Source organism: Lynx canadensis, chromosome D2 (assembly GCF_007474595.2).
Source record: "Lynx canadensis isolate LIC74 chromosome D2, mLynCan4.pri.v2, whole genome shotgun sequence".
Taxonomy (NCBI): Eukaryota; Metazoa; Chordata; class Mammalia; order Carnivora; family Felidae; genus Lynx; species Lynx canadensis.
Window position 1 is genome coordinate 7,490,171 of NC_044313.2, and position 23,049 is coordinate 7,513,219.

General features: G+C 59.8%; 1 protein-coding gene across 1 annotated transcript in view; it reads left to right on the forward strand.

Moving 5' to 3' along the window:
* FAM53B (family with sequence similarity 53 member B) overlaps positions 1 to 22,521 on the forward strand; it is a 74,599-nt gene extending 52,078 nt beyond the window's left edge. Inside the window, exon 4 of the mRNA XM_030334167.1 lies at positions 19,038 to 22,521. Coding sequence (XP_030190027.1) covers positions 19,038 to 19,406 — 369 coding nt within the window. The 3' untranslated portion in view covers positions 19,407 to 22,521. The remainder of the gene's footprint in view (positions 1 to 19,037) is intronic.
* The last annotated feature ends 528 nt before the right edge of the window (positions 22,522 to 23,049 follow it).

Consider the following 23,049-nt stretch of genomic DNA (forward strand, 5'->3'; position numbering starts at 1 on the left):
ACTGCACCCAGCAAATGCCTGCGAGCAAGCAAGCTGCAGGTGCAGATCGGGGACGTGGGTGGGGGGAGGGGGGGAGACGGAATGCTGCCATCTTAAGACCAGAGTTTCTTAGCCTCGGCACCATTGGCGTCTCCGGCTCGATGACTCTTCGTTGGAGGGGGAGGGGCTGTCCCACTGTCCCATGTCGTGGGACCCCTGCCTCTCCCCACCAGATGCCCACGGTCCCTGCGCCTCCCCACGTCACGACAGTCCCTGCAGTGACATTGTGCGATGGAGAACCACAGGTGGAGTGAAAGACCTTGGCCTCCCTGGTGGCCACTGACTCTGGGGCTCTGTTACGTGTTTGGTCTCAGACAAGAAACCTGATCCTTCTGAACCGGGCAGTGGCAAAGGACAGGTGCCTTCTCCGTGCCCGCTCGGCTCGAGTGCCATGCAGGGTGGGTGGAGCTGGGCGGTGGGGCGTCCCGTTACCTGCGGACACGGGCAGTACAGGGCCTGCTGCCCCTCCGATGGGTGTGTTGGCTTTGCCAGCCCCACGTTTTCTGTTCTCTCCATCTCTGAGTTCATGTCCCCAGAGCTGGGAAGGATGGGGACGCTGTCTGATGGCTTCCCAGGCGATGCTGGGGTGGCCCCGACCCTCTCCAGGGGGAGCAGGCCAGCAGGCGTTTGCCAGACCGCTGCCGGCGGTGTGCACCACGGCTTCTCATGAGAAAAGGCGCCGGAGTCCCACTGCCACGGCAGAGAGCCATCTTGCTCATTAATCAGGACTTCAGGATTCTTGGGGCCGTCTTAGCAACTGCTTGGCACCAGCCCTACTCGATTTGCCGTCACCTGTCTGCCGTGAGAGCGGGCCTCTCCTGGGAGACCGGAGGAGGGAGGGTGCCGCCACCAACCGGGCCCGTCCCCAGAGCCTGTTTCAGGGGCCGAGACTGCGCCTCTCAGCGGGGCCCCAGAAAGCGCTCCGTTAGGACCAGTGTTGTTTTTGTTAGGGCTCTCTGTTTTCAGCGTAAAAGCTTAGAAAAGCGAAGCCGGACCCATGGTCCCAGGCCTTCTTTTGAGGACGAGGAGGAGGGGGCAGGGGCCGGCTCTGCTCAGAGAGCACCGTGATGGCAAAGCCTCTGGGGGGGCCCTGGCTGCCCCTTCCTGTGCTGAGGGCCCATCCACCTCTTTGCGGGGCCACCAGGGCACCCTCGGACTCCCCCATCGAGCCTGAGCTTAGTCACGGCTCTGCTGCTGCCACCCCCGAGAGAGGTGACCACTGCTGGGGTCTTCGCCTTGAGGGTCTGGTTTCTCCCCTGCATTTCATCTTATTCGGGGGAGGACGCAGGCCCCCTCAGATTCCCGCTCGGGGGCAGGTGCTCCAGCAGTGCTGGGCCCATAGTCGAGACCCGAGAGACCCCATCCCTTCTGTCTCCCAGTCTCCTGACCAGAGGAGGCTCTGCTATCCGCCTCTGCGTCCTTCCCCCATTTGCATTGTCACCGCCACCCCCAGGACCCGCCCGCCTTCCCTGGTCAAGCTTTCGGGCTTTGCTCCTCTCTCTAGAGGCCCCCTCCAGGCGCCATCTCGGAAACAGACATCCCCAGCCTTTGCGAGCAACCCAGGGAAGTGTCCTCTGGCTTCCTCCTGTGGCAGAAAGTTTTGAGCAGTGCGCTTCTGAGACGTGCCTGGGGGAGGACCTCATGCTGCTCAGATACCCTGGTAATTTGGAGCAGAGCTGCCGATGCCGCGCAGGTCAGCCGGAATTAACGTGCATTTTGCTGAAAAACAGAGTCGCCCCCCACATCTTCGTCCATTGCCGGGCTAGGCGCTGTCCCGGAATTCTAAAGGGCGCCAGGAAGGGAGGCGGCAGGGCAGCAAGAGCCCCTCGTCCGTTTCTGGGGGGTGTGATTGGCCCTGGTGGAGCCCAAGCTCTTTGGTTTGCTAGCAGAGCTTCTGAGCGTGGTGGCCGCTGGGCCGTGCGGTGCTCAGCGGTCATGGCGTTGGCCGTCACCGGGCGAGGCCGTGTGTGCCCCACACGTGCTGGCCCGGCCATTCCGCAAGGTAGCGTCCTCACTGCCGCTTTCCAGTTGAAACAGGCCCAGAGGGCCAGAGTGGCTGGGCATTGGGGAAACAGCTAGAATGTGGCCAGGCCTGGGTCCTTCCTTCTTGCCAACCATGACTGTCTCAACAGTCGCTTGCTGGCTTGCAGCTTGCTGGCCTGCTGTCCTCCGGGCGTCTCGGGGGCCGGCGGGGGGTGGTGGATTCGCCCCCGAGGCGTGTCAGCCCTGGAGCAGGGCCCACTCCCACCCAGGCTCGAAAATGTTCCGCAGACCCCAGCGGCCGATGCCCAGGCGGGCCCTACTCCTTCCAGAGGCCCCTGCTCCTCGCCTGCCAGTCGCCCCCGGAAGAGCCCAACATTCACAGCTGCGCCTGAACCTTCGGTCTGGGCCCCTCCCCAGGAGCGCCCTGGGCGGGATCACACTTTTAATTAGCCTGGTTTGGGGACGGCGGGCTCCAAAGCCCCTGGAGGTGAATGCGGCCGCCTCGCTTTTGGAATCGGCTGCCAGTGGACACAATGTAGCTGTAGGAATGAAAATGAAGAAGAGAAAGACCCCCAGGCTGGGGTTTTTAATTGGCACTGTCCTCCCGGCCCTGCGCCCGCCTGCCGGCCCTCCCGGGGCTCTGTTTGGGGCGGCCGGGCCCAGGCTGCGAGCGGCGGAGCCTTTCACGGCCTCAGACTGATTTAAGTGGCCCTGTATAGATCCCGGCAGCCCCCGCTGAAAGGCCCGGCGCGGTCTCCGTGCCGTTGAACCCTGGGAAATTTATCAGCCACCTGCGCGTGGTGAATGGTGATAACCGCTGAGAGCCCCGCCGAGCAGCCTGGCCTTCAATGGGCCCCAGGCCCTGCCGGAGAGAAAAGATCTTTCTAAAGCCGCAATTAATTTTTTTCCCCCAATCAATCGGGAGGTTGCTTTCTTGTTTTCAGCCGGGTGAGTGGGACGCTTGATTCTGTGCGTCTCCGCTAACCTGGGCGCTCTGGCAATTGATGTTCCTCTCGAGAGACGGAGCGCGGCTTTAGTTCTCACCAGCCACCGAGGACGGGACTTTTTTGTTTGTGTTTTGTGTGTGGGTCTCTCTGCCTTTCTCTTTTTCTTTCTCTTAAGATCATCTCAAGCTAATAGTGAGAAAAAAGGCATGTGAGCCATTCCGCCTGGGCAGGTCCCACAATACCTTCAGGAACGTCCATTTTTCTTGCTTTCATGGAAACACTATGAGGTCTCTCTTGCCGGGGACAATGGCGAGATTAAAGAGGGAGGGAGCACGAGAGAAAGCGGGAAGTAGGAAGGCAGTTCAACCCGACCGCCCGGGAGCTTTATGCTGCCATTTAAAGGGGTTTATCCTGGACTCGCCCCCGCCCTGCCGGAAGGATTGGCTGAAACCTCTTGGTTTATACCTAATTTTGCAATGAGAACCAGTTTTAAGCGCAGAAGAGAGAGAAGGCCCCCCTTCGTCTCAGGAGTCAGTCATGGCGTTTCTGCGAACATAAACTGTGCGTGTATGTGTATGTGTGTCTGTGTCGGGTACTGACCCACGGGGTCTCAGGTTCCTTGTTCACTCGGGGACATTGCTGCCAGGACGTCAGCCTGGCTGCTGTTGTGGCCGAGCGGGATGCCTGCAAGCCAGCCTGAGCGCCGTCTGTCTGTCAGGGCCGCCAGGGCAGGGCTCACCCTTCCCCCCAGCCCGCCCCAGGCCAGTCCTCCTAGGCAGGGGAGGTGCCAGGCTTGAGAAGTGGCATCTGGGGCTGTCTGGGCTCTGCCAGGCCCGTCTGTCACAGCAGAATCACTCTGGCCCCCTCTGCCTCGACCTTGAAGCCGGCCTCTCCTGCTTTGCTCCAGGAGAGCTTGTGGTGTGAGAGAGAGGCCTGTCGCTACGGGTCTGTCCATGTGCGTGGCTCTGGCTTTCCCCCCCTCTTGCCTGGGGCCCCAGCCTCGTTAAGATCCCTGACCTGCTTGCTGGGCAGATTGCTGATAAGCCTCGACACAGCCAGCGTCCTGGAGAGGGACAAACTAGCCAAGGGCTGTGTGTCCCAAGTGCTGCAGCCCCACGACTGGCTGCATGCGGCTGCAGTGACCTGCCGGTTAGGGCCCCCGTGACTCATTCTCCCTCGAGGTCTGCAGGGTGATATGTGCATATGCCATTTTGCTCAGATGGAGACGGGCTGTTCTCGCTGGGTGACCTCACAGGCTCCTCAGCCGCTGTAGGCCTCAGCTGCCTCATCTGTAAAGTAGGAGACTGACATTTGCCTCCTAGGGGTCCCAGAGGGATGGGCGAGGCCACGGGCACCGAGATTCTTGCCTGCACTTAGTAGACACCCGTTTCAAGGGAGCACGAGTGTCCGAGGCTCTCAGTGTCTTAAGGCCCGCCTCTCTGCTTGGAAGAGAGGGTAGAGGAGGGGCCGAGGGGCAGGGACCTCTCTTGGGGGTGGGCCGGCCTCTCGGTCTGCTTGTTTTCTAAGGCTATGGCGGCAGCTCCCACAGGGGTTTGAGAGCCTTATCCCTCGAGGCCGCTGTGGCTCTGGCTCCCCATTCCAAGGGAACCCAGGCCTCTGCCAATGACACACGGTGCCTGGCGGCTCCTTTTTGTGGTAGCTGCTTGCAGATGGGAAATGAGGGACTTCCCCATGGGTTCTGTGCTTTTTCCAAACTGTCATACATTTTTATTTTTGCAAGAGAGAAGTGGGCTCATTTCCTGACTCGGGCCCAGCCAGTGATGGTCTGAGGCCAGAGGCTGAGGCTGCAGGCCTGGAAGCTGGTCTCCTGGTGGCGGGCACCTCCTTTGGCCCCACTACAGCTCGCCTTACCCTTCTGGACCAGGAGAACCACTGAGGGGGTCAGAGTCAAATTGACCGTGTCATCAGTCACTGTGGGAATTACAGCATCTTGAAGCAATTACAATATGGCAGAGCTGTGTGTGTGTGTGTTGTGTGTGTGTGTGTGTGTGTGTGTGTGTGAGAGAGAGAGAGAGAGAGAGAGAGAGGGTGAGAGAAATGTGCATGTGCACGTGCATATGCATACATTTACGTCCAACAGGAAGAAGGAGCAGGGGCCAACCTGGGACCCTCAGGAAGATGCCTGGGATTCTCTGCACATCGAGGGTGTTGTAAATGCCACCCTGCTGGGTTCCTTTGTTTTGTCTTGTTGGTTTGCCTCCTCCTCGGTGCTTTTAGCCTTTTCCCCCTGACACATCATTCATCACCTGGGGGTGGGCTCCAGGGGAAAGTCATATACTCACGGCCTTTGCCCCTTCCTTCTATCTGGCCAGGGGCCTGGCCCTGCGTGGGGTCAGCCTGAGCACACCCTCCCGCCCGGCCTCTTGCCTGGCTGTTGCCTTGCTGGTGTCCCAGATCAGGGGGGCCCCGTCCTTTCCCTCTTTCTCTCCTTCCTACACTGTGACACTTGGTCCCGCAGACAGACTGCTGGGGTTCAGATCGTCCCCGCTTTCCCCCCATGTGGCCTTGGCACGTTCCTGACCGTCTGCTGATGGTGCCGTACTACCCCTTCCTGGGCTTGTCGTGAGCGTTCAGCGGGATGGTCCCTGTGAAGCTCGCTGTGAGTGCCCAGTAAACGTTAGCTCTGCTGTCGTCAGAGGCCCCACAGCTGCTAGGACACGAGAACGAACCCCCAGAAATGCCGACTTTGTTCCCAAACGAGACAAGATTCCAGGGGATGACGGGTGGAATTTACAGTAGCTCGACCCTGTGAGTCAGTTTTCTATACGTGAAGAAATGTCTGGATTTAAGCGTGATTTAGGGCTGCTACAAGCCTTGCACATTCCTCGGGGGCCGTCTTGGGGGCCATCTCGGAGCCTTCGTTGTCCCCAGAGCCTTTGGCTCTTGGGATTTTTACCAAGTAGCAGGTGAGGATTGCGCTGGTGGCTTGGTGGTGGAAATTAGGTTGGGTTTCCGTTCTGAATTTCGGCAGTGTTGATGGGTGAGGGCACGGGCTTTGAACAGACAGAGCCAGGGTCGAGCCTGGCCCCACCGCTGCCCTCTGGGAGTTGGCCGAGTCAACCTTCAGCTGTCTGCATGTGCGTGGGGTGCTGACAGAGCCTGTCTCTTGGCATCGGAGGCTCATGTGGTGGAGCCTGGAGGTTCCCCCGGTGCTGGTCCTGCGCATCCGTCTCAGGTGTATTAACTCGGACCGTGAGGGCTTCTGGGGCCTTCTAGGTGCCTCTCGAGTGGCGGGTGCTGTGTTCGCATATCCTGCCAAACAATTTAAACAGCAGCGAACAAAGGAGAAAAAATAGAAAGGGAAAAAATAAGCCTATCAGGAAATTAACAGTTACGTTGAGGTGTGTCCCTGGGAAAGTCAAAGAAACAGAGACCCGCCCTGGCCAACCCTTCCGGAGCCCGCGGTCAGGCCTCAAGTGGGAGCCACACTCTGTCAGCAGGCTGATGCCTCGAGCCGGGCCATCCAGCCACACGCTCCCTTCCACCCGAGGTCAGTGTGGCGATTCCCATCACGGGAGTGGAAAGGACCCGTCAGGGTTGCCGGGCTAGAGAGCACAGACACCCCTATCTGTTCGGTCGCGTGTTCAGGGCCACACCTATTCTACTGAAGATAGGGCTCTTTCACAGCCCCTTGTGGACCTCCTGGCACCTCCAGGGCCCCTTATAGAAACGTCTCCTGGCTGCCTGCTCCTGGCCCACAACCTGGGTTTCCTGCCGGTCCTGGTGGAGAGCACTGAACCCCCTGCCATGCTGCCCCGTCCGTGGAGCCCAGGAGCCCCTGCACTAGGGGTTCCCTGCCCGGGTGCTCCTGGGTAGCAGGGACCGAGGAGTGCCTTGGGCTGGGGGCCACGAGTGTCTGGAAGTCGAGTGAGCACAGCCCAGCCTCGCAGATCGGGGCACTCCTTGTCCATGGTTGTCCGGTTGCCCCCCATCGTTCCTCCCTGTGGCTGCGCTGGGCAGAGCTGGGACTCCGAGCCACGTCTCCTGATCCAGACGCCCTGAGGTCCGCGCCCTGCCACAGCTTTGGATCTGGTTGGGGAGATGGACGAGAAGGTGGGTCATCCCAGGAAGGGTGCCTGGTGGGCAAGAGCCCAGGGCGAGTCCCCCAGCCCCACCCCATGGCTGAGCAAGTGTCCCGCCTGCCTCCAGGGGAACCGAAGCCCCCAGGTGAGGCGGTCCTCTGATGGGGCCCCCGGGGCTTAGGGGCACCGGGACCCCATGCACCCCGTCACTGCCACTCACCTCGGCCCTGCCCAGAGAAGCGGAATGTGCCCAGGAATGTCCTGCCACGCCCGGTGCCGGCAAGCCTGTCCATGGCCACCTGCCCTGCTCGGGCAAGCTGGGGCATGGCCCGGCCGGGCCGCTGCCACTCCTCGCCCCCACGGGGCTCTGGTGGCCAGTGCGGGCCCGCACCTTTCCCCAGCATGCCTGGAATTCTGCCCTCGCGGTGAGACACGGATGGGTGAACGGCTCTCCTGCTGCCGCTCAGGCCTCTCTGCCTCCATCTTGGCGCAGCTGGGCGCCATAAAGCGGTGTTGAAATCCCGCTGAGTCGGGCCCTGTGTGTGGTCTCATCTCGTCGCCGCCAGAGCCCCCACGAGAGTGGTTTTATTTCCCCATTTTACAGAGGGGGAAAGAGAAACCGAAGTTGCCTAAGGGGCTCGAGGAGGCACCGTCCTGGTAGCGGAGGTGGGGTGGGGGGGTTCTGCCCCAGACGGGTCCCATTTCAACCTGTTACTCAGTACCCGACCCCATTCCTCTAGACCTCAGGGGTGCGGTGAGCAGACCCGTTCCCTGGCTGGGCCCTCCAGAGCCCGCCAGCCCACCCATGGATGTGGGGGCAGGGGATGGCGTTGTAGTTGGGCTACGGAGAAAGAGGTTTTGGAAAGGGGTGATCCTGGCTGGGGGAGAGCACCCCCTGGAGGAGCTGAGTGGGCAGGGAGGCCGCGGGCGAGGCCGGAATGAGCAGAGCTGCTGGGGCCGCTATGAGCGGCCAGCCAGGCCTGTGGCCCTGGAGTGAGACGTTTGCTCTTCGTGAAGCCTCAAGGAGGAAAACGCTGGGTCAGGTTTGAGCCACGTTGAGCTGAGAGACCCTCGAGACATTCATGGGGCCCGCTACGTCTGGAGGTTGGAACAGGGTCTGGCCTCAAGGGGGCCGTTTGGGACCACGGGGCAGAGGAATAGTTCTGATTTGGATTTGGTGCCAGGCCTCAAGTCGAGTCAAAGCTGGTGAGGCACAGCAGCCTCTCAGGGCAGGGTGGGGACACGCTGGGCTCATGCAGGACGACTGTCTCATTGTGCAGATGGGCCCGGAGCCGGCAGGACTTTCCCAGGACACGCCCGTTGTGTGGCAGGCTGGGGCCAGAAGCCAGGTGCCCACATCCCCATCAGGCACATCCTGGATAACACTGCCCTTGGAGCATATTCGTCATCTCTTACCTCCTACAGCCTGCCGTGAGGCCCAGAGCCAGCAAGGGTGACCCTTGGGAACCACCTCTTCTCAGAACAGAGGACAGATGGAGGCCCAGAGGGGAGCAGGGTTTGCCCGAGGCCCTCCTAAATGGCGCCGAGACCTTGCTTCTGATGCCCCCGCCAGGGACCATTCTCCTACCTGCAGCACCTTCCCAGGGGAGCCGTCATCCTCGGACTCCTGTCCTTGACCAAGTCACAGAGCAGGGCAGGGGCCGATGTCACCTGCCTGGCCAGCTTCCTAGCCAATGAGGAGCCTCTCCAGGTGTGGGGAGGGAGCCTACCTTGACGCTGCAGGGGTGAGGGCAGTTGGACGTTTTGTACTGGTCCTCTGGGGCCTCTTCTCAGAGGACCTTGACAGAACAGGGTACCCCGTGTGTGGTGGGGGCCTGGCACATCCCTGCTCCCCGAGACTGCCCTCCCACTCTGACCACGTCGACAGGTGCCGAGCACTGAGGAGAGCCAGCACTGTCTGTAACCACGCAGGACGCTGGCCCCCAGGAGTGACGACGGGTGTGTGTACCCACCGGGGAGCCAGGCTCATCCTAAGGTGGGGGGCACGTTGTCATCTGAAAGGGGCGGCCTGTGAGGGGCTTCTGGACTTCTGCCCTTCTCCGTGCTGAGGCCTGTTCGAGCAGATAAATCAGGCAGGTGTGTTCCTGCAGCATTTACCTACCTTTCTTCCTGATTTAGATTTTGGTGTTGGGGAAGAGAGAAGAGGTCCTACCCGCCACGTGCCAAACTGAAAGGAAGTACAGCCGAGTCTGACACTTGGAACTTAATCTCTGCTTCTCATCTCTTTGCCAGATGTAGAAATACGATGGCAGGTAGACAGGGGGCTCCGACCCACCCACGGTGGTCGTGGAAGACTGGCCCTGAGGTCCGTCTTTGGCGTGTGTCCTAAAGGCCCCTCGTGATGGTGCCACCGTCAGGCAGGGCTGGACAGCTGCTCCGAATGGCTGACACGGGCCCGTGTGGACAAGGCTGGCGCACCATCCGAGCGAGGGGCCTCGTTCTGGGAGAGCCGGGGTTTGGGCACAGAGCGGCCCCCGGCCCCACCTTGGGCGCCCGCAGAGCCTGGCAGTATTCTGTCACGGAGCCCGAAGCCCCTCACCAGCTTCTGCCGGGTGGGTGGGCGGGGAGCCACGCGAACCTCTGCCGCGGCGAGATGTTTCCCAGGGATTTCCCCCCAACCGTGTTCTGTGAAAGCGCCCACCGGCCGCGTGGGCAGGCCCGCACGCTGGCCGCCCACACACACACGTCTGGCGCATGTGTGGCCCATTTGCCGGTTCGGGGTTGGCACTTCCTGATGTTTTCACATCCTGTGCTTGTAAGAACCTCACATTTAATTTGGTGATTATTAAGTGCAGGAACTCAGGGCTGGGAGGGCTACACGGTTTTGCAAAGTGCCGTTTTAAAAAAATGCATAAGCCTCGCTCCTGCCAATAAGGGAAGAAAGAAAATCAAAAAGAACTTTGATGAAGAAACAACAAAATGATTTTAAAAAGTTTTTAAGTTTATTTTTTCATAAGTCATACAAATATTATAGATATTATTTATAAATAATTAGTTACAAGTATTATTTATAGATAGATGAAGAGGGTCGGGGGAGGGGCAGAGAGAGAATCCCAGACAGACTCCACGCTGTCAGCACAGAGCCCGATGTGGGGCTCAATCCCTCGAACCCTGAGATCACGACCTGAGCTGAAATCAAGAGTCGGGCACTCAACCAACCGAGCCACTCAGGCGCCCCCAAATATCAACGTGACTTAATATGGAAACGGGGGGTCTTCTTTTTGTGAAAATGTCAGTGACCATTTGAATAAGGTTTTGCCCGAGGGTCATCCTTTTACTTCATTTCTAACTTGGTATATATCCTCCTCTTACACACACACACACACACACACACACACACACACACACGTATATGTATTTTCTTTTTTGATAGTTACAGTCACACGTTGGGTGCAGAGATTACTTAAAAATAAAATCTTAATGCATTAAAAAAATTAAAATCTTTAAAACAAAATAAAAGGTTTAGTTTAGTGGTTTTCTTACATTCCCCAGTCTGTATGTTCCTATTGGTGTGCCTGTGGATCACCACAGTCCATTTGAAAACCTTTCATTGCCCCAGAAAGAAGCCCCGGGCCCCTGGCAGTCACTTCCCAGTGCCCTCAGCCGCCCCCAGCCCCAGGTAACCTATAATGACTTTGCGTATGGATTTGTCTGTTCTGGACTTTTCACGTAGGTGGGATCCTGCAGCACGTGGTCTGTCACGTGGCTGCTTCCACTCAGCATCATGTTTCCCAAGTTCACCTCTGTTGTAACAGGTGTCCGTGATTCTCCTTTTCGTGGCCAGATAATATTCCGTCGTTCCCAGACCACATTTCACTTACCCATTCGCTGGTTGATGGACAGTGGAGTTGTTTCCGCTTTGGGGGCAGGAGGAAGGATACTGCTGTGAGATCTCGTGTGCACATTTTTGTGTAGACGTGTCTTCATCTCTGCTGGGTGTGTACCTAGGGGTGGAGTTGCTGGGTCACATGGTAACCCTTTGAGAAACTGCCAGATTGTTTTCCAAAGCGACTGTACGGTATTACATTCCCACCAGTGCTTTTGGCATTTTTTTTGACACATATAAGTTCTTAATCACATTTATTCATTATTTTATGGCTTTAGATTTTGAGTTTTAGAAAGGTCCCTTTATCCCAAGATTCTAGAGGAATTCTGTGTTTCTATGATTTATATCACAATCTTTGGTCAGTGTGGGTGGAGTGTGTGTATGTGGCATAAAGGTGGAGCCCTCTATGTTGTTGTTGTTGTTAATGGCTCTCCATTGGTGACAAAGTATTGTCATAAAAATTGAAATTGAAAATTCGCTGAATTTTCCATTGAAAATTCCATCTTTTTCCTCTCTACTTTGAGATTCCCCCTTTATGAGCACTGGATCTGTTTCGTAACATCCCCTTAGTCTCTGTGTGTCCTCACACGGCCCGTATACTCTTAGTTGTTCAGGCTTTGTTAGATGTTTTAGCATCTGATAGGGAGAGTCTCTCCTCAGTGTTCTGTACAGTTTTCCTGATTGCTCTCTCCTGTTTATCTTTCCAGTAAACACTTGAGAATCATTTTTGTTTTCAGATGGTGGGGGAGGTGCTATTGATATTCTAGGAATTAACTTGGGGAGAATTTATACTTTTTCTGAGGTTAAGTCTGCAACATACCATGTTATTCTCTGTCTGTGCAGGCCTGCGTTTGTGTTCTTTACAGTTTTCTTCAGATCATTTTTCCCAGTTCTTATGTTTTTATTCCTAGAGATTCTACCTTCTGTGTTGCTACGGTGTCTGCTCTTGCGAGCAGGTTTGGGTAAAAAGGGCAGTTGGATTTGACCACCAGTAGTCTATAGATTTTGTTCCAAAAGCCGAGCCCCATGACCCCTTCGCCGGGCAGTGCTGTGTCTCCAGAGTGCCCCGGGGCACACCCTGTGCCCCTGAGCACAGTGCAGAGGGGGGCAGAGTGTGGGCAGGAGGAGCTCAAGCTTGCCAAGCCACCTTCGTTGGCCTCTTTGGTGCTGTCACTGCAGTTAATTCTCCAAACAATGCTGTGACTTTTTTGGGGGGCTCTTAATTAGCCCCATGGTCCAAATGAGAAACTGAGGCTCAGAAGTGTAATGATTGGCCAAGGTCCCACAGAGGGCATGTGGGAGCTGGGATTCCAGCCCGGGCTTGTCCAGTCTTTTCTGGGCTGCCCGTCCTACCTGATGATCAGACGTTCTCCTGAGCACAGCCCGGAAGTCAGAGGTCTGGTTGCCCATCAGCTAGCTGTGCCGCTTGGGGTGGGTCTCATCCTGGGTCTGGACCTCAGTCTGCCGGTCTGCAAAGTGCACGTGGTAGACTGGTTGATAGTTGCTCACTTTTGCAGAAAGGATCCTCTTTTTCTGGAACTGAGACCTAGAGCTGCGAGGGCCCCCTACTCTGTAGTCTTGGCTCCCTGTGCCCTGACATGGCCCTCAGAGCACCCAGCTCCAGGTAGCTGTGCAGAAACCAGTGCCCACCATGCCCTCTGAGGACCCGCCTTCTGTGCCCCCAGTCTTGCTGCTGTAGAAGCTGTATGGCCCCCCCACCCCCCACACACACATACTATGTGCATCCTGGCAGCACGTTAGCCTTGGCCGCCCGCCAGAGCCCTGTGTGCTTTGGAAAGGTCCCTCGACTTTTGTTAGGCAAGGAATTCTCACGCCAAAAGCCGAGATCGAGGTGGCTTCGCAAGTCCCGTCCTGAGTGGCTGGCTGGGCTGTGTGCCGCAGAAACAAAATGTTTATTTTCCGATTGCCAGAGTGCTGGAAGGCTCTTTGGCATGGGCTTCTACACCTTCTGTGTCCGGGCAGGCCATCTGCCCCCTGGGGGCCTGGTGCAGAAACAATGTCTGCCAGTGTGGCCTGGGGGAGGAGGGGCGCCATTCAGCGGGCTCGCAGGGCTCTGGGCCACCAAGTCCTGTCCTTGCCCACAGCACCCTGGGGACCTCAGGGCTGCGCAGATACCTACAAGCCAAGCCAGGTGGGGCTAACCAGCTGGGTCCCTCCTTCTCGTCCCCCCAGGCTGCACTGAGCACCTACCGTGAGGCAGCCGCTCAGCCAGGCAGTGGGGTGTAGGGTCCAGGCTGTGTGGGACCAGGCGGAGCACACACAGGCTCGCGGCTGGCTTCCAGAAGGGACAACGCAAGGCTGAGCTTCGGTGGGTAAATGGGAGCCTGGCCGGCGAAGAGGTGTTCAGTCAACATTCGCGGCCTCTACAGAAGTGAGTTGGGGAAACCGAGGCACAGGAAGGCAGGGACTTCCTAGTAAGTGCCCAGGGCCATCCTTCTGTCCCACAGATACTCCCTGGCCCGCTGGGCTGTTTGGTTCTAGAACCTGTGGTCTGGGAAGAGCCCCGAGGAGCCAGTGCCAGCCAAGTCAGCAGCGCTCCGGGGCCCCAGAGGCTCCCCTTGGGGGCAACTTTATTTCCTATTTTCAGGCTTCAGCAACCCAGGCTTATCTGGGTTTCCCTGATTCCTGTGGGTAGAGAAGCAGTCCAGGCTCAAAAAGGCTGCCTCTTGTGGAGTCCAAAGAGAAGCATTTCACAGAATTGGGCTGGGCCTTGACACAGGCCTGGGCGAGCAGCTGGCCCGCCCTCCGCAGGAAGCGGGGCTGGGCCGTGGCGGGGGCATGACGATGAGGTGTCCGGAGCGAACGGCTGGACTTCCCGGGGTCCCGTGCGGCCGCCTTCAGCGCGGGCCGGCTCGCGCCCCCCGTGCTCAGCCATCTCCAGTCCCTGTCGCCAGACCCAACCTGCTTCCTCGGGCCCCGGGGCTTCTTGTACGTGTACGTGCAAGATTCAGATTTGTCAAACATGGCTTCAAGTTGGGCCCGACGGATGCTGGTACCTTTTTCTCTTCTGTGAGATAGTTAAAAACGACGATGACCGAAAACCCAAACACCCCAGGAAACCTCACGTCTTGCCTTCTTGGTTGTTTCTGTGCCAACTTCCAGCATAAATGAGACTTAGAAAATTTCTAGGCCGCTCGCCATTCTCGTGGCCTGGTGTTTTCTTGATACTCAGAGAGTTCTGTTCCCATGAAAATGTCTCTCTGGGGGAGGAAATGCCTCTGCTTAGGCAGAGCCTTGAGCCCAGAACTTCAGAACGGCCGCCGGGCTCCTGGAAACTCGGGCCAGGACGGGGACCGGGTCTGATCATCCTGACTCGTTGGTTGGAGCTGTTTATGTCCCTCTTTCTGGAGGGATTTGAGGTGGCGCCCTAAAAATGTGTCACACAAAGAGGTCTGTAAAATTGGATTCAAAAGAGGAAGGCAGAATTAGCGGGAGGAGAAGCAGAAGTCCATCTGGAAGGACACGGGCAGCGGTAGGAGCGGAGGGGCTCTGCCTCCTTCCCTCTGGACAGGGGTGCGCCTCCGGGAGGCGGGTTTGCCCCGGCTCGATGCTCAGGGCGGCTTCCCGTGGGCGCTGTGCTCAGGACACCGAACGTCCGAGGAGAGGGGCCCCGGCAACTGCTCCTCCCCAGCAAACGCCCGGGAGGCCAGCTCCACTGTCGGGACTCTGGGGTCAGCCTCTGAGCGGGACCCGGGTTCCTGTCCTGGAGGGTCAGCAGTGGGGGACCTAGACTTGGGCCCGGTTCTTCCAGGTCCAGCAGCTCTGTCCGAGCTCCTCCGTCAGGCCTTCTACGTTCAGGGGCCCAGGGAGGCGGGAATGAGAAAGCCCACCTGGCCCCCTCGGGGTGAGACAGGAGAATGGGGACACGGCACTCCGACAGCCTACCTGGGCCCCGTCCTCGTCCGCAACCTCCAGCCTCCTCCCGTTCTCAGGAGAAGTCTGTTGTCCCGCCACCAGCCTTATGCCCTGGGCTGTTCTTAATAAAGTGTGGGGATGTGGGCTTCAGCTTGGAGCTCCAGCCTGAGATGCTGTCAGCTGGAGGGGCTGTGCCTTCGCCGGACTCGTCACAGCGTGGGTTGGGGGTAGGGGCCTGGGCGTGGAGAGGCTGCCGCCGCCCGGGGTCTGATGGGTCTCCGTCTGTGAGGATCACGCAGAGTTGTGCCAGGGGTGCACCGCAGAGGGCGAGGACCTTTGTCTCTGTCCCCAGAGCTGGGCCGGGGGGCTCCCACACAGGAGGGTGTAGGAGTGAGTATCTGCACAGAAAGGGCATGGGGGTGGGGGTGGGGGGCACTGTTCCTGGCTGGGAAGCCCTGGGAAGACGGGCGGGGGCAGGCTGGAATGTGGCTGGCTAGAGCTGAGGTCTGGCAGGTCTGATGGGAACATCTTGACATTTAGGGGCTCCTTTCTGAAGTCGCCCCAGACTCTAGCACTGGGGTGCTGAGCACTGTTCCCGGCCACTGGCCTGAGGCCACACTGATCACTCTTCCTGATCTTTGCGACCTGAGCAGGCTTGTGCCCAAGTCGGTGGCCAGTTCCTGGGCCAGGGCTGGGCCTGAAGAGAACAGAGTTTGGGGCAGACATTTTTGAGGGCACACAGGCCTCCAGGCCTCCAACAGGCCCGTGCAGCGTCCTGTCGCGTGAGCTGCCAGGAGAGAGGCTGGGCGGGACTCCGCCCCCAGGGCATGGTGGGCACAAGGGAGCCGTACGCCCTGGGTGTCTGCAGGCATTGGGTCGGCTCACCCAGGGAGGGAGTCTGGGCAGGACACACACTGCCTCGTTGTGTCGGTCACATTCTTCCTTGGCGGGTGGGGCGTGCCACCAGCTGTGGCATTCAGCGGGCTGGTCTTGGCTTTTACTGTGGCTCAGATGGCTGAGTTTGAGTCAACAAAGCTTTCAAGGTGACACTGGCTTTGCAGCCAAGGGGCAGGTGCCTTTGGGGACTATTCGGTGGGGTTCAGTGACAACCTGGGCTTTGCTTGGGATGATATTCACCAATCAAACCTGGCGGCTTCTTGCCCTGTTTCAAAGCAGAAGGGGCCCAGTTATTCCAGACACTGGAGCAGGGTAGACCCAGGTGCCCTTGGCCGCCCTTGACAGAGCAGGCGCGCCGAGGTCCACGGGTTGGAGCGTCTTGTCTGAAGTCTTGGGATTCGGGGCAGAGCCCAGGACTCTCGCAGTCTGTCTGACCTCAGCTCTCTCTAGGGAATACTTGAGGCAAAAGCTGAAAGGTCCCAGCAAACCGGGGTCCCCAGCACCCTGCTGGCGATGTGGCTAATGTTTAACATGATTAGTGCCCAGACACACCCCGAGACATTTGCCGTAAAGTCAGGTGCAGAGCCCTGCACCCTTCCCCGCCTGCACCTTTAATCCACCGGGTCAGGCGGGGTGGCCGAGCAGCTTGGGAAGGTGAACGTTTCCTGTCCAGGTTTATGCCAGCGCTTCCCACCGTTTCCAGGTTACAGCTCCCAGGAGACAGCACCACCTGTTCAGGTGTTCCGCACACTGGGGTGAGCAGACATTGTTATTTTGTAACAGGAGTCCCGTCGCTGTGCACGGGGTACTTTTTTTTTTTAATTTTTTTTTTTTAACATTTACTTATTTTTTTTTTTTTTTAAATTTTTTTTTTTTCAACGTTTATTTATTTTTGGGACAGAGAGAGACAGAGCATGAACGGGGGAGGGCAGAGAGAGAGGGAGACACAGAATCGGAAACAGGCTCCAGGCTCTGAGCCATCAGCCCAGAGCCCGACGCGGGGCTCGAACTCACGGACCGCGAGATCGTGACCTGGCTGAAGTCGGACGCTTAACCGACTGCGCCATCCAGGCGCCCCCAACATTACTTATTTTGAGAGAGAGAGACAGAGCATGAACGGGGGAGGGGCAGAGAGAGAGGGAGACACAGAATCGGAAGCAGGCTCCAGGCTCCGAGCTGTCAGCACAGAGCCCGACGTGGGGCTTGAACCCACAAACCGTGAGATCACGACCTGAGCCGAAGTCGGATGCTCAACCGACTGAGCCACCCAGGTGTCCCGATTCTTATGTGCTGCACCTCCTGTAGGATAAAGAAACAGACTGCTCAGTGGGGTGGGGCGCTGGGTCTGGCTCCCCAGGTGCCAGGGCTCCCTGACCTGTCCTCACTGTGTTCCTGTGCCTCCTTTGCCCAGGGCAGCTGGGGACACAGGCTGAGGGGGAAGGTGGACACCCCTGTCCGGGCAAGGCCATCTGCCTTCTGTCTCATGCCCCCTACCCAGTTCTCTTGTCCTGGCTCAGGTCCAGACAGGACAGGAGAGTGGCTGGGAGGCAGCACGGGCCCCAGAGACCCTCCCGTTGCAGGCATTTGGGGCCCCCACCCGCCAAGAGTCAGGCTGTGTTGTGATCTGGGAGCATGTGTCTCCAGCCCTGCACTGTGACGGGATAGGGAATGTGCACTGTGCAGACTGAGGCCTCGTTGAACCCCATGGCGGCCCAGGCCCGGGGCCAGTCTGGGGCGGGGTCGTGACTGGGGCGGATGGGGTGAAGGGTGTTTCCACCACGGCCTGGGCCAGCATCACGGGTCTGATCGGTGGCCCGGCCCCTCTCTCCTCAATCCTAGCCCTCTTACCCGGAGGCCTCCCCTACCCCCAGCACCCCAGCCTTCACCTTTCTCAGTTAATCAAAAGATTCCAAGAAAAGCAAACCCATCAGAATGGTTTGCTCTGGAGCGTTCAGGAACAATGAGTGTGCACGCGACAGGCACAGCCACCTTCCTCCAGAGAGAGCTTTTCTTTTCCTTTTGCTGAGCCCGTTTCAGTAGCTTGTGCACCGTGACAGCCGGTGGTCATCTGTATTTCAGAGTGACCTACGAACACTGCACCCTGTGATCTTGGTGTTCCAGAACCCTGCCCTCATTCCCCTGTGCCCCGAAGCATGCAGGGCCCTCTCTCCCGCCCTCCAGCACATCTCTTCTCTCGAGTCCCCTCTGAAAAGAGACCGCATTGCTGCTGGTCCTGTGGGGGGGGGGGGTCCCCAGGGCTAGACTGTGGGCACCTCTATCCATCACAGCCCTCTGCCCTGATTTTTGCTCTGTCGTGAAAGCGGGCAGTTAGCCTAACCCACTTGTGCACAGGGCTGGGCCTGCCCCGTCTGGAGAACAAGTGTCCCCAAGCACCTTGGATCCTGTTTAAGCTGCACCTGCCACTCGGGGAGGCGCCAGGCTGGCCCCACACAGAGGGAGCTCTTGGCAGCCACGCTTTCTGGGCCCTTCCAAGAGCCCTGTAGGACAGGTATGGACCAGTGCCTCTTAACAGGTGAGGCCAGGGAGGCTGAAGGGTCTGCTTGAGGCCCCCCAGCCTCCCCTCCAGAAGAGCTGTGGCATCTGCCATCGAGTGCTTGTCAAGGGCACGGGGGCCCAACCCCCGCTGGAGAATCTACATCTCCAGACAGGGCTCAGGCTCCCGTGGAAACCAGGTCCCCGGATGGCTGGGATGTGCACCGGGCTGGGACCTCGGCTCCACCTTCCTGGCCCCGTCTCCCACTCCCGATCATGGTTGAGTCGGGGGGTGAGCAGTAGAGCCCTCTGTGTGGTCCTGCAGCCTGACGAGGTTCTTACTCGGTCTGGAAATTCACTCTGGAGGCGTTCCTTCTAAGGCCGAAGAGCCTTAGCCTCCCCTTGTCTGCAGAGACATGCTTTACGGAACGTTTTATCGTGGGGTATTTGAGGTACTCTCTTCTTTTCAACCCAACAGTGTGACAAGGAAAATCATTTTGGTAAATTTTGCATGCATCCTAAATTGTTTTCTGAAGATAGAAATCCCAGAAGCGAAATTGCCTGCTGAGGAATGGGGTACACTTTTATCAGACCACCTTTCAGAAAGGTGGTCCTCGCAGGGGTCTCGGCCTGCCCTAGGACTGGGTGGTCCAAGCTCAGACTCTTTCCTAATTTGTGGGCGAATGACCGGATTCGGTGTCTCTGTTAACGAGTGTTCGTACCGACCTGCCGATGGCCCGTCTTCCTTGTCCAGGTGATGGGGGCGTCTAGGTTTTGGTGGGCTCCCCCCGCCCGGAGGATCCATCGCCAGGTAGCGCTGGGAGCTGCGGCCTGGCTGTCTGGGGCGTGCGGTCCTTGGGTTATGGGACAGGCACGTGATCCTTAGTGACCTGTGTGTCTGTCTCCCCACAGAACTGTCAGACCTTCAGCAGCCTCAGCTGCCTGAGTGCGGGGATGGACGACTGCGGCCCGCACAGCCCCTTCGCCCTCCACGTCAGCAGCACCAGGTCCTGGACCGCCTTGCTCTCGGCCTCGGCCTCCAGCCTGGGGGGCAGGACCCCCGCCGGGACCCCGGTCCCTGAGCCTCTGCCCCCGGCCTTGGACGACCAGCTCGCCTGCAAGGAGGAGCAGTGCTGCGAGGAGTCAGGCGGCTGTGCCCCGGGTGAGGGCTGTGGCAGGGGCTGGGGGCCGGCCACGGCCTGGCGGGACCGCGGGGTGGCCGGGAACAGCCCCTGCTCCCTGGACGGCGAGTTGGACATCGAACAGATAGAGAACAACTGAGGGGCAGCGGGCACCGGGCGGCACTTGAAGCGGGGAGCCCCACCCGGGGAGCTCCCCAGGGGCGTCGGGTCCCGGGGAGCGTGCGCTCTGGCTCCGGAGAGGCTGTCCTGCCCGTGGGCCCGGCCCCGCCGCGCGGCCGACCGCCCCGGCTCCTCCCAGCACGGCGGCCGCGTCCACCGGGCCACCGGAGCCCGAGAGCAGCTTCTTGGTCTGGGCCCCTTCCCTCCCCACCCCCGTTCCTCGCCGGCCACCCCACCGGGCGCCTCGCGCATCTCCCGCAGGGCTGGACGCTCTGCACGTGCGACTCCCAGGGGGGCTGGTTGCGGGGCTTGTGCTCAGGGCCATACGGTGGCGTCAGGCCCTTCCCGGCCTCCTGCTCAGGTTCATTTTGGGGGGGGTCGGCCCCACAGCTTCTTTTCACTCCGTTTATTCCGTGCCTTCTCCCCCAGGTATCCCTGCTCCCGACTTGGGAAGGTTCGGGAGACGCTTCCCTCTGTAGTAACACCGGAACCGTTTGGCCTTAATTCCAAGGGTGGAGACGGAGGCCCCTGGGGTGCCGGGAGGGGGCTCTCCACGCCGGAACCCTGGGGGCCTGGGGGACGGCTCGGGCTGCTCGTCCGAGGCGTCTGCGTCGGGTGGACATGGGTGGCTACGTTGGCCGAGAAGATAGACCTCCTTGCCTCTCCCGCGGCGCGGAGAGCCTGACCCCGTGGCTCTGTGCCACTCCGGGGGCCGCTTGGGCAGGTTGGCACGCGGCAGCCATTCTCTGTGGCGAAATGGCCACTGCGTGATTAGCTTAGCTGATTCAGGTGAGTGCAGAGAGGTCACCGGTAACGGGAAACCTCTCGAAAACGTCCTCAGGAGGCAGGAGCCAGGCCCTGTGCACGTTTCGGGGGTGGAGGATGCCTGTTGGCTGCTCGGGGGGTGGGGGGGGGGGCCTGGGCTGGGGGCCTGCAAGGCCCTCCGCGGAATTCTAAGCACACTGTCGCTGTCTGGTGGGGACTGCTGCCGGCTTCAGTCAGGCACGCCAGCCACCTCCGCGGCGAGCGCCCCTGCTGGCCAGCGGGGGGAGCAGTGCGCGGAGCGTCCCCTGCCGCCCGCCCTGCCGCAGGCCCAGAGCGCTGTCCCCAGCTCCCCGCACCCCCGCGGACTCCCCGCTCCCGGGGAACCCCGACCCCCTGAGGTTTTGCTCTCGGGCAGCCTGGCCGTCAGACGCCCCACGTGGGCCCTGCTCTCTCGGAGTCTGGCTCGTAGCCAACCTGGCATCTTCCGCAGCCAGTGGCAAGTGGCTCCTTTCCCCGTAGGGCTGAAGACAACTGGCGCGTTCTCTTGGGTTTGCGGACATGTGACAAAGGCACGTCCGTAGTCTCTTGTGGACAGCGAGCGCCTCGCTTCCACGGCGTGAGTGCACACGGTTCTCGCGAAAGGCCTTCTTCGGGCAGCTTGACTCACTCCTTCGCTAGATCAGAAGCTTGGCGCTCAGGTTCTGGTTTCTAGGTGGTGTTTCTTAAAAACCGGCCCTAAGGTGCTCGTAGAGAAAACCCCCCCTCAGTGGCCCTCCGAGGTTGTGTTGAAAGGCCTCAGGGTGGACGGCATGGTGGTTGTGCGGGCTCCGGGCAGGCCCCGGGGCCAGAGCCGGCTACGCTTCGGTGGCCCCCACCAAAGCCCCGTCCCCCGGGGACCCTGGAGAGCCAAAGCCGGGAGCCGGTGGCTCTGGGTGCACACGCCGTCTCCCCTGATGCCCACCCAGTGGGTCCCGGAGGCCACGTCTTAGAGCAAACCCGGAGGAGCCTGGCAGCCTGTGAATTTAGAGAGCACACGCTGGTGTCTCGTGTCCTCGGAGAGCCTGGGGGGGGGTGGCACTGGCACCCTGCCCCCACCGAGTGGCCGCGGGGGGAGCTGTCCTTCCTGTGGAAGGAGAGGCAGGGCCCGACCCCTGGTCTACACCACGGTGAGGGACCGAGAACTGAGCCGGGTAGGCCTGAGTGGTGACCCCCAGCTGCCTTTCCTCAGGCTCAGGCGGGGAGCACATGGCAGTGGGGGTGTCACAGCGCCGTGGGGTGGGTGACCTGCCTTCAGAGCCTGCCGGCCCCCTCCTCCCTTCTCGGGCCTGGTGGCGAGGAAGGAGCTGTGAGCTTGCGAAACGGCCCCATCCTTCCCGCCTCCTCCCAGGCTGGTCCCGTCGACCCATAGATCCAGTCCCAGGGCGCTTTTGGGCAGAAGGTACCGCAGCCCAGGCAAGATCTGGCCCTCCGGCCTCCACCGGCTCCTCTTTGCTGTCCCACTCCCACCGAAGCTCCTAGCCCCAAGCCTCCAACAGCGGCGGTGCAGTGGGCGGGGGGGGGGGGGGGGGGGGGAGACAATGGCCACTGTCCCCTCTGCCCAGAGAAAGAAAGGCCCGTCAGTTATTTCGTGTTGGGAGAGAGCTGGCCCCCTGCAGGAGGCGCAGCCCCACCGTGCAGGGAGCCAAGTGTATGCCCACCCTGCCGACCCCAGGACTTCGGTCTTGAGGCGCTTGGAGGGAGGCTTGCCCGGGAGGCTCCCTCTGCGTGTGGCCGTCCCCATGGGGCAGCGGGTGTGCTGACAGGCTCCCCGCTGTTGTCCAGGCCCTGCCCCTCCTGGTGGGTGCCGCGACCTCCTGCCCCTGCAGGGAGATGGGGGAAGTTCAGAGCCAGGAGGGAGGGCTGTGCCTGTCCGCCTGCCCGCTCGGGGGCCCGAAAGGACAAAAGCAGGGTGGTGGCTCCGGGAGGGCTGGGAGGAGAGGAGAGGCATCCCCACCTGTTCCAGAAGGAGCATCTTCTACAGCCGCCCGACCGACAGGAGCTGCCGGCTGCTCGCAGGCCCGGGCCGGGGTTAGGGCCGAAGCCTCACCGTTTACATGACCGCAGACCCTCTTGCCTTACTCGCGGCGGAGGCCGGGGCCTGGCCCCGGGCCCGCGGGCAAACACAACATCCAGGCCACAGGGGTGCTTGTTCTGATCATACGTAGATCTTCGTTCTCAGAAAGCCTTACTTCTCATCAAAATTTTTGTAGCAGGAAAGTTTTGTGAATTTGTACGCTGGAAGAAAATTTAAATAAAGGAAAAGTCCGCATTAAAAAGAAAACGAACCCAAATGCTCAAATGGGTCTCCTAGTGCAGGGGGCGGTGTGCGATTTCCCTGCTCTGGCTGATGCTGCCGGGCAGGGGTGGGGGGTGGGGGGTATTCGGGGGGGGGGGGCGCTGCGTGTCTGAGCGAGCTTCCATGGGATTTAAATCACAGCCCCGGAGGCTCTGCCACGGTGTGGGCCGCGCCTCCGTGTCTGCCCAGGAGGCTCAAGTCACGTGCACTCTGTGGCCTCAGGGCTGTCCCCTGACCAATGACCGCTTCGGGCCTGGGCTTGAGCAGTGCCCCAGGCACCGGGGCTCGGCCAGGGCCGAGGCTGGGGCGGTCCAGGGCGCTGTGCTCCCCGTACGGGCCGTGACACCGCACCTTGCCACGTCCACGTAGTTGGTCAAACCCCTCCCGTTGGCTCCAGCCCGAGAAAACACTGCCTAATTGTTAAAGAGAAAAGAAGAGAAAAAGACGGTAATGATAAAAGAGAAAAAGAACCCAGACCACAGCAGAGATCTCGTAGCCTAGGTAGGATAGTCTGATCTTCTAG